Source organism: Chenopodium album, chromosome 4 (genome assembly GCF_948465745.1).
Source record: "Chenopodium album chromosome 4, dcCheAlbu1.1, whole genome shotgun sequence".
In the NCBI taxonomy this organism is placed as follows: domain Eukaryota; kingdom Viridiplantae; phylum Streptophyta; class Magnoliopsida; order Caryophyllales; family Amaranthaceae; genus Chenopodium; species Chenopodium album.
The window spans coordinates 3,651,250-3,662,050 of NC_137837.1; the positions used below are offsets into that span (position 1 = coordinate 3,651,250).

At 36.2% G+C, this 10,801-nt stretch overlaps 2 protein-coding genes across 3 annotated transcripts; one reads left to right on the plus strand and one right to left on the minus strand.

Annotated features, from left to right (window-relative positions):
* Positions 1–522: 522 nt before the first annotated feature.
* Positions 523–3,337, minus strand: LOC145626366 (putative wall-associated receptor kinase-like 16). Its single transcript, XM_081678787.1, has 3 exons — positions 2,523–3,337; positions 2,296–2,412; positions 523–2,091 (listed from the first exon to the last, which is right to left on the minus strand). The coding sequence occupies exons 1-3, from the start codon at positions 3,319–3,321 to the stop codon at positions 911–913; spliced, it is 2,097 nt and encodes a 698-aa protein (XP_081534913.1). The 5' UTR covers positions 3,322–3,337; the 3' UTR covers positions 523–910.
* Positions 3,338–4,441: 1,104 nt separating this feature from the next.
* LOC145628585 (putative wall-associated receptor kinase-like 16) lies at positions 4,442–9,620 on the plus strand. Of its 2 annotated transcripts, XM_081680919.1 has the most exons (5): positions 4,442–4,745; positions 5,580–6,191; positions 6,941–7,816; positions 7,947–8,063; positions 8,312–9,620. In XM_081680919.1, the coding sequence occupies exons 3-5, from the start codon at positions 7,018–7,020 to the stop codon at positions 9,490–9,492; spliced, it is 2,097 nt and encodes a 698-aa protein (XP_081537045.1). In that variant the 5' UTR covers positions 4,442–4,745; positions 5,580–6,191; positions 6,941–7,017; the 3' UTR covers positions 9,493–9,620. The 2 variants fall into 2 exon arrangements, with proteins under 2 accessions (XP_081537045.1, XP_081537046.1); XM_081680920.1 differs by lacking the exons at positions 4,442–4,745; positions 5,580–6,191 and having other exon boundaries at positions 6,997–7,147; positions 7,234–7,816.
* Positions 9,621–10,801: the final 1,181 nt, after the last annotated feature.

Sequence of the window (10,801 nt, forward strand, 5' to 3'; positions counted from 1 at the left end):
TAATTGACGATTAAGGATTTGGGTATTTGATTAATGTATTGCATTTGGGCATTTCTTACAAACCAATAATTTATGGTCTTATATAGTGATGGGAATGATTAAATTTGATTCATTTGTATTGGGTTTTCCAGCAGTCCAGCTATATTGATTTCAATTTTGTATATTTTGATTACAAATTGAAGTTAGTCTGCATTTTTAATGAAAAGATTTGGTTTCGTTTAACTGAGTAAACGTATTTGACTTGCTATAAGTTTCTGGGTGTGTATTGATCAATATAAACATCTATTTTTTCCTTCAATTTTAGAAAAACCTGTCTTAGATTTAGTGGGTTAAGACTAGATTGTTCGGCTGTTGGGGGTTTGGTTTGTAATCAGTCTAATCACTGATGGGTTTTAAGATTAATTTGCTTTTTTCTAGGTACATCATATTTAGGAGTAGAATAGTGCCCAAATAAAGAATATAATTGGTAAATTACAATAGATACTAGTAGTACATTGCATGTTAAGAGCATCATACGTCAAATTGACGAATAAATCAAACTGCTTCTTCATTATTTATCGAAAATGATGACAAATTTGATTATGCAATTTGTCGTGCTTTGAGGTTACATTGCCTCATAGAAACGACTTAGTTTAACAAACTAAGTAAACCTAAGCTGAGCTTGGTAAGTGGGAGCATTAAAATGGTGGAACAATATGGGAGTTTTAGAGCATCTGTGTCAGGTAAAGGCAGTAGCTCATTCAACATACGAATGAAACTTGGCTGCCGGCTAAGGGCTAACACACGCATTGCCATAGGACAGACCCAAAAACAATCCCCCCGAGTCAGATGAGGTCAACCACCCACACACACACACACACACACCTGAATTTCCATAAAAATCAAAAGATTGGCATACATGGTACACTGCTCATATATGAAGAATCAATGCATCTTCTTCCTGGGAAGAGAATGTGCTTGAGGTGAAGGGGGCTGTGTCCATCACACTCACATCAGTAACTGCTTGGTTCCATTCAGGGAACGTCTGCTGTATTGAAGAAGTTTCATTTCGCGATTGCAGCCCCTCGAGTATTATAGCAACTTCTTTCATAGAAGGCCTTTGCTTTCCGTTCAAGTTCAAACATTCTTTAGCCAGGTTAGCCACAGCCTCTAGCTCCTCTTGCTTAGCGTCCTTTGAGACGTGAGGATCAAGGATATCAGACAAACGAGAATTCTCCGCCAAAAGAAGAAACTCCGTGGCCAGACTTCTCCATTCTTTAGATTTGTCCGGAGATATTGGCTTCTTGCTTGTCATAAGCTCAACAAGGACTACTCCAAAGCTATAAACATCACTTTTTTCAGTGAATTGGTTGGATTGGAAGTACTCTGGATCTAGATATCCAAATGTCCCTTGAACTTGAGTAGTCAAGTGAGTCTGATCGATCAGTATAGTCCTTGAAGTGCCAAAATCGGAAACCTTTGCTCTGTATTTGTCATCCAAAAGTATATTTGAAGACTTGATATCTCTGTGGTAAATAGGAGCAGACGACGATGAGTGAAGGTATGCAATTGCACCTGCTGATTCTGCAGCAATTTGCAAGCGCATTTTCCAAGGAATGTGAAATTCTTCACTTGGGTTATGGATATGCTGAGAGAGTGTTCCATTTGGGATGAACTCGTAAACAAGAAGAGGTACTTCGGTTTCCAAACAGCACCCTAGAAGTTTAACCACATTTCTGTGGTTAATTTGAGAGAGGATAACTACCTCGTTTATGAAAGGCTCTAATTGGCTTTCATCAACCTTTTTGGATTTCTTAACTGCTATAACCCTTCCATCCGTCAGCATACCTTTGTAAACTGTACCTTGGCCACCCTGCCCAAGTATTCTGTTCTCATTGAAATTATCTGTGGCTACCTCTAATTCGCTGACAGTAAAAACTTTTGTTTTCTCCACAACACAATCATTGTAGCACATTTGTCTTTGTAAAAGCAAACCACCATTTTGTTTGAAGTTCTTAGCTCTTAGTTTTATCTTCTTCCTTCTCTTCAAAATCTGCCACAACCAATAGCAACCTAGAGACGCTAATAATGATCCTATGCCAATACTCAATCCTGCAAACAAAAAATTCTGCATATTAGCATCTATTTTCTTATCATATACTCATTTATGAGCAATGATATGCCTTTCTGTTTGTTAAATTCTGTCATATGTATCTAGTACCAGTATGACATAGCGTTATAAATATTCAAAGTAATTGCTTATGATAATGAACTAAATGAGATAATGCCATGTGAACAATGAAGTTCAAATGTTACCTAACACAACTCCCAGAAGGCGTGCCCTGCTCTTTTTAGGAATATAACACCCAACATCCATATAATCATCAGAAATGACATAACAATCACCTTTGCAGCTTGCACATCGTGGCGACTCTGCCAAAGAAAAAAAAAAGGAAGTATGGTTCCATCAAAAAAACCTTCTTTTTTTGGGTGGTGGTGGTTGTTTTGTTGGGGGGGGGGGGAGTTGGTTAGTCAAAACATACCTTGGCATCCATTAGGAAGGTAAGGATTACCACCTTGTCGTTGCGGGCAGGTGCATGTGTAAACACCATTAGCTTGATGCATGTTACAATTGCCAGAATTGGACTCATTTAAGAATTGATTAGGTAAATAAAAATATTTCCAATCAAGATTAACCGGTACATGACTTCCATTGCTGACTAGGGACGAAAGCGATTGCTGAGGGTTAGACATTTCAAGATTATTCAAGAAATCACGGCTTGCTACTAAGACATAGCTGTAAGTCCCATTAGTTCGGGTGATTCTCACACCGTAAATACTCAGAGGATAGGGGAGAACAGATAGGCAAATCGATTCCTGGGATGTTGTATTGTCCCTAATTTGACTATTACAAAATGATCCACAACGAGCTACTATATTTTCCCCACCATTGACAAAAGAAGTCCCTACACAATTAACAGGAGCAAAATCGTTGTAAATGGAGGAGAAACTATACGGGCTTCCACCCAAATTAGCACTCGTCCATGTTGTATCTTGTGCAGTAGAGTTAACAACGGTTGGAGCATTGATTATCACTTGTGACGAACTTAAGGAAATCCTAAGCACCTGAAGACTGAACTTGGTGAGCATTGGATTTGAAGTGTTACATGTAATTTCATACCATTCATTGTAATAGCACCTTGAACCAATACCAAATGGATATGGAATAGTAACATCTCCGCATTTATCTGGACAACCAGGTTTTGCCATTGGTGGAGCTGCTTCGACTATATCTCTTGATAGCCATAGGACAAGTGCCAGTGTTGCAAGCATCATATCCATGGTTGTCACCTTACTACTACCCAAATCACCAATAGCAAAGTCTATGTTTGTGATTTTTTTTTTTATTGACATTGAACCAAAATTTCAACAAAATTTACAAGATATTAAAAGTCAATTATTAAAGCTAATAATTCAGCTTCCTTGGCCCACCTCCGGTCAAAATACACTTAGACACCAATTAGGAAGTAATAAGGTAGCTGCATAATATTGACTAGAACACTTGATATAGGGGACCAAACTGTTTAATACACTTGCTGATACAATATTCATCAACCTGAATCACCTCTTAATAGTTAATAAAACTGCCATTGAATGATCAGAAAACATTAAGTCATGAAGTACTTCCAAACCAAACTGATATACATTCTTGCAGAAAAGACGTCATAAATCATAATTTACATCGTATGAAACAAATTAATTCAATCCTCGAAAGCATTTTTTTTTTTAGGAAATAAAGCAATTTTTTATACGGAGTATATTTTATAAATTGGTATTAACTAGAAATATATGATAAAATCACGCGTTAATTAATGTATAAAGCGGAGAGAAATATTGATGGAGATCTTCCTGCAACAACCTTTTGCAGCTTGAAGCTCCTACTGAGTCCTACTCCATATCATAACTTAAGATATAGAAATGATATTGACTTGATTTGAATTAGGTTAGAAATTAGTCTTTTATAGCTTTTCGACGATATATTATTTGTCTTAATCCAAGTTTGGAATCAAAAGTTATGATAAATAAAAAAACGTAAAAAAAACTTGAAAACTCTACGGGGTAAAACGCCTAGAATTTTCGAATCTCCTAGGGACTTTTGAAATTTTTGCCCTACAGTTTTGAAAAATTAAGCATTTGGCCTTCACCAAAAAAAAAAAAAAAAGACGAATTTGATTCCTGCGATATGTTCGATGACCTTGCCCTCGGTCGGTGGTGGTTAGTTGGGAGGAAAGAATGCTTGATTGAGTTGGTCGGTGGTGGTTAGTTGGGAGGAAAGAATGCTTGATTGAGTTAAAACATGAAATACATGCGAGGGTATGTTTGTCCATTCATTTTTAAATGTGGGCGTTACCTAGTAAAATAAGGATGTCATATAGCTTGTCAATAAAAAAAGAGGTTAATTAGTATGGAGCATTTTTTTTTTATTTGATTACTCCGTTGGGCCAATTTAGATTCAGGGATCGCTTTTTGGTGGTTAGGTTCAAATCTCCTCCTAATTGTTGTTATAGCCTTACGGAGTTATAGGGATAAAAAGGGGTTAATTAGTAATTTAGCGTCCTACTCGTCCTGAGTGATTTGAGTCACTCACTCACAGATTCACTAGTCACTTCATTTCGCCACCACCGCAACAACTGCAACCTCTCTGAAATTCCGGCCAAATTCAAACTTTTCCGAGGTTGATCGAATTCAGAGTAACTCGCTATTTGGTAAGTGGTTCTTTTACTTTGTTTCACTGCTTAACTTTCCCTCCTCTCTCTTCTTGCAGCGTCGCAACTTTAAATTATGGTTTTTTTTTTTCCTTTCTAATTTTGTGAATTTTAAATTGAAAGATTGATGAATAAATGATGAATTAATTGACAATTCAGGATTTGGGTATTTGATTAATGTATTGCATTTGGGCATTTCTTACTAACCAATAATTTATGATCTTATATATATATAGTGATGAGAATGATTAAATTTGATTCTTTTGTATTGGGTTTTCCAGCAGTCCAGGTATATTGATTTCAATTTTGTACTCCGTATATTTTAATAATTGAAGTTTAATGTCTGCATTTTCAATGAGAAGATTTGGTTTCGTTTAACTGAGTAAACGTATTTGAATTGCTGTAAGTTTCTGGGTGTGTATTGATTAATATAAACATCTCTTTCATTGAAGCCAATTTCTTGATAAGGGTTTAGCATCTATTTTTCCTTCAATTTTAGAAAAACCTGTTTTAGATTTAGTGGGTTAAGACTAGATTGTTCGGCTGTTGGGGGTTTGGTTTGTAATCAGTCTAATCACTGATGGGTTTTAAGATTAACTTGCTTTTTTCTAGGTACATCATATTTAGGAGTAGAATAGTGCCCAAAATAAAGAATATGATTGGTAATTTACAATAGCTACTGGTAAATTCTATGCTGTTCATACTGTACAGCGTTAATAATATGAACGTGCAAGATGAGGTCGATCATGTTCTGATCCATGAGGTCATTCATGCTTATGATGATTGTACTGCAAAATAATTCAATTGGTTTAATTGTGCTCATCATGCTTGCAGTGAAATTCGTGCTGGCCATTTGTGTGGTGATTGTCATTTCAAATGAGACTTAATTGCGTGTCTATATGAAGCTCCGAGGTCATGAACATTATTGTGTATAGAGAAGAGTGATGAAATCAGATTCAGCCAATCCTTTCTGCTCAGAAATAGCTGCCAAGGATGCAATGGAAGCTGAATGGGATACTTGTTACAATGATACATGACCCTTTGATAGAGCTCCTTGAGATATGCTAGCTTTTTCATAAGTGGGTGATGTTGTAACACTTGCAGCGGGTTACAGAAATTTGTTTACATTACTTTATCTATAATTATTGAAATACTATCTGATTGTTGGACTATTTTTTTACTTTTTAGTGGATTGGCAGTTCATTACGAAAATGGTATATTGTATTGGAATTGCCCAGATTGGTATGGACATGAATAAAAAAAAAAAAAAATCTGAATTGGCTAATCATGATTCTAACCTTTCATCTCTCTTACAATCTGCTGCTGATGCTTCTTGCAGTCTAACCTCTTTTCTGACCAAAAGATTATGGCAGATGTGAAGGATAACGAAAGGAACCTGGAGCCAGTCATGATTTGTCTTTCCACAATTCTCAAGTTGGAAATCAGGTGTAGTTATCCAATTTTGTGCTTGATGTGTGAACATTATGTGCAGAGTTTTAATGCTTCTTAAGTACATAGCTATTCTTGGCTCCCTGATTTATTTGTATATTGTTTGTGAACATTGCGACATTTTGTAAAATTAACATCCTAGTGGCCTTCTGAACTGTGTGATGTTTCACTGTCTTGTCTGAAATTCAGGTTTAAATTTAGTATTACAGACACTGATAGTCTGATACACAGGTACACTTACAGAACCTTTGGCTTTTCTGGGCTACTATTTTCTATGAATATGTTTTAGATATTTGAATTATGCACAGTTCGTTAATTTTGGGTGGTAAAATCATGTTGACCTATTACTAAAATTTACAATTTTAGCTGAATTGAAAAGATTTGTATCATATGATGTAGATTACGAAGTCTTTCTGGAAGATTGTATACCAATTTGGTTTGGAAGTGTTTCATGACTTTTATGTTTTCTGATTATTTAATGGTGGCTGTATTTACTATGAAGATGACCTAGGTGGATAAAATTTCCATTTCTCAAATAAAAAACATTCTGGTCTCCTAGATTAAGTGTCCTAGTCAATATAGTGGAACTAGCTAATTATATTTCCTAATCGTTTTATAAGTGTAATTTTGTCTGGAAGTGGGCCAGGGAAGCTGAATTATTATCTTTATTAATTGCCTACTAACATCTTATAAATTTTGTTGATACAAAGTATTTTGTTTCTATGTTTTGCCCTTGAATTCTACAGGCCTGCTGCATGGCTGATACAAAAATTCACAAACACAGAATTTGCTAGTAGGTGAATTGGGTGGTAAGCTGGCAATCATGGATATGATGCTTGCAACACTGGCAGTTGTCCTATGGCTATCAAGAGATATAGTAGCCGCAGCTCCACCAATGGCAAAACCTGGTTGTCCGGATAAGTGCGGAAATGTTACTATTCCATATCCATTTGGTATTGGTTCAAGGTGTTATTACAATGAATGGTATGAAATTACATGTAACACTTCAAATCCAATTCTTACCAAATTCAATTTTCAGGTGCTAAAAATTTCCTTAACGTCGTCAGAAGTGACAATTAATTCTCCCATGGCTGTTAACTGTACTGCACAAGATACAATATGGACGAGTGCTAACTTGGGTGGAAGCCCATATAGTTTCTCCTCCATTTACAATGATTTTGCTCCTGTAAATTGTGTAGGGTCTTGTTTTGTCAATGGTGGGGACAAAGTAGTGGCTCGTTGTGGATCAGTTTGTAATAATCAAATCAGGGACAATTCGACATACCAGAAATCAATTTGCTTATCTCGTCCACCTTATCCTCTGAGTGTTTACAGTGTTAACATCACTCAAACTAATGGGACTTGCAGCTATGTCTTATTAGCAAATAGTGATTTCTTGAATAATCTTGAATCTCCTCACCTTCAGCAATCACTTTTTTCCCTAGTCAGCAATGGAAGTCATATACCGGTTAATCTTGATTGGTTGTATTATTATTTACCCGATCAATCATCAAATGATTCCAGTTCTGACAATTGTAATTTGGATCCAGATGATGGTGATTATACATGTAACTGCCCTCAAGGTCAGGGTGGAAATCCTTATCTTCCTAACGGATGCCAAGGTAAGTTTGAATAACCAACCTCCAGCATCCACAGATCTCCCCCCCCCCCCCCCCCCCAAAAAAAAAAAAAAAATTATTTATTTATTTTTATAGGAACCATACTTACTTCCAGTATATATCTTCTGTGCAGACTCACCACGATGTGCAAGCTGCAATGGTGACTGTTACGTAAATTCTGATGATTATATGGATGTTTGGTGTTATACTCCTGAAAAGAGCAGGGCACACCTTCTGGGAGTTGTGCTAGGTAACATTTGGACTTCATTGTTCACAGGGCATCATCTCATTTAGTTCAATTTTCATGAGCAATTACTTAGAATATTTATAATGCTATCTCAGATGACAAGGTACAAAGGTTAAGGCTTAAGGAAATAGCTGAATCTTAAATGCTAGATACATATGACAGAATAAACAAATAGAAAGGCATATCATTGCTCAAAAATGAGTTTATGATAAGAAAATAGATGCTAATTATGCAGAACGTTTTGTTTGCAGGATTGAGTATTGGCGTAGGATCATTATTGGTGTCTGTAGGTTGCTATTGGTTGTGGCAGATTTTGAAGAGAAGGAAGAGGATAAAACTAAGAGCTAAGAACTTCAAACAAAATGGTGGTTTGTTGTTACAAAGACAAATGTGCTACACTGATTGTGTTGTGGAGAAAACAAAAGTTTTTACTGTCAGCGAATTAGAGGTAGCCACAGATAATTTCAATGAGAACAGAATACTTGGGCAGGGTGGCCAAGGTACAGTTTACAAAGGTATGCTGACTGATGGAAGGGTTATAGCAGTTAAGAAATCCAAAAAAGTTGATGAAAGCCAATTAGAGCCTTTCATAAACGAGGTAGTTATCCTCTCTCAAATTAACCACAGAAATGTGGTTAAACTTCTAGGGTGCTGTTTGGAAACCGAAGTACCTCTTCTTGTCTACGAGTTCATCCCAAATGGAACACTCTCTCAGCATATCCATAACCCAAGTGAAGAGTTTCACATTCCTTGGAAAATGCGCTTGCAAATTGCTGCAGAATCAGCAGGTGCAATTGCATACCTTCATTCATCGTCATCTACACCTATCTACCACAGAGATATTAAGTCTTCAAATATACTTTTGGATGACAAATACAGAGCAAAGGTTTCCGATTTTGGCACTTCAAGGACTATACTGATTGATCAGACTCACTTGACTACTCAAGTTCAAGGGACATTTGGATATTTGGATCCAGAGTACTTCCAATCTAACCAATTCACTGAAAAAAGTGATGTTTATAGCTTTGGAGTAGTCCTTGTTGAGCTATTGACAAGCAAGAAGCCAATCTCTCCCGACAAATCTAAAGAATGGAGAAGTCTGGCCACAGAGTTTCTTCTTTTGGTGGGGAATTCTTGTTTGTCTGATATCCTTGATCCTGAGGTCTCAAAGGAGGCTAAACAGGAGGAGCTAGAGGCTGTGGCTAACCTGGCTAAAGAATGCTTGAACTTGAATGGAAAGCAAAGGCCTACTATGAAGGAAGTTGCTATAATACTCGAGGGGCTGCAATCACGAAATGAAACTTCTTCAGTACAGCAGACGTTCCCTGAATGGAACCAAGCGGTTGCTGATATAAGTGTGATGGACACAGCCCCCTTCAGCTCAAGCACATTCTCTTCACAGGAGGAAGATGCATTGATTCTTCATATATGAGCAGTGTACCATGTACGCCAATCTAGTTTCATTTCACAAATTATTTAAGGAGTATGAAATATTTTGTTAACTAGTTCAAAACTACTAGTTTTACTCTGTGATTAAAAAATAAAATTATACACATATAATGCTCCGTACAACAGTAATATTTTGCAGTTTTTTGAATTAGTTCTCAATCAAATGTCTAAAATCCAATTGTTAATTACTACAACAATGTACTAACACAAGCCGTTATTTTGTTAACCATTTTTGGCGATTGTTTTTAATATAACCACCTAAAATAAAGTCTGGTTTTTCAGTTATTTGATATGTTTTTTCTCATTTAAATTTTCTTAAATGACTATGTGCTACCCTTGATTGGAAATCTTGGATCTACCACTGCCTTCAATAGAGCTTCTTGAGATATGCTAGCTTTTCATAGGTGGGTGATGTTGTAACACTTACAGTGGGTTACAGAAATTCGTTTACATAACTTTATCTATAGTTATTGAAAGAATATCTGATTGTTGCACTATTTTTTACATTTTAGTGGAAAGGCAGTTCATTACGAAAATGGTAGATTGTATGGGAATTGCCCAGATTGTTATGGATATGAATCAAACAAATCTGAATTGGTTAAACATGATTCTAATCTTTCATCCCTCTTAAAATATAAATGAGAAAAATCTGCAGCTGATGCTTCTTGCAGTCTAACCTCTTTTCTGACCAAAAGGTTATGGCAGCTGCGAAGGATAACAGAAGGAACCCGGAGCCAGTCATGATTTGCTTGTCTATCCCCTGTTCTTCAAGCTGGAAATCAGGTGTGGTTTTCGTGTTTGATGTGTGAACGTTATGTGTAGAGTTTTTTTAATGCTTCCCAAGTACATAGCTATTCTCCCTGATTTATCTGTCAATATTGTTTGCGAATATTGTGACATCCTGTAATGTTAACATCACAGTGGCCTCATACACTTACCGGATCTATGACTTTTCTGGGCTACTATTTTGTGTGGATATGTTTTAGATTATTGAATTAATTTGTCTCATACAATGTAAATTATGATGTCTTTTATGCAAGATTGTATATTAGTTTTGTTTGGAAGTATTACATGACTTTATGTTTTCTGATTATTCAACGGTGGTGGTATGTACTATAAAGAGGGTGATCCAAATGGATGATTCTTCTATCAGCATATTAGAAACAGTTTGGTCTCCTTTATCAAGTGTCTTAGACCTCTTAGTCAATATTATGCAGCTAGCTAATTACGCATCCTAATTGGTTTCTAAGTGTAGTTTTGTCAGGAAGTGGACCAAGGAAGCTGAATTATTA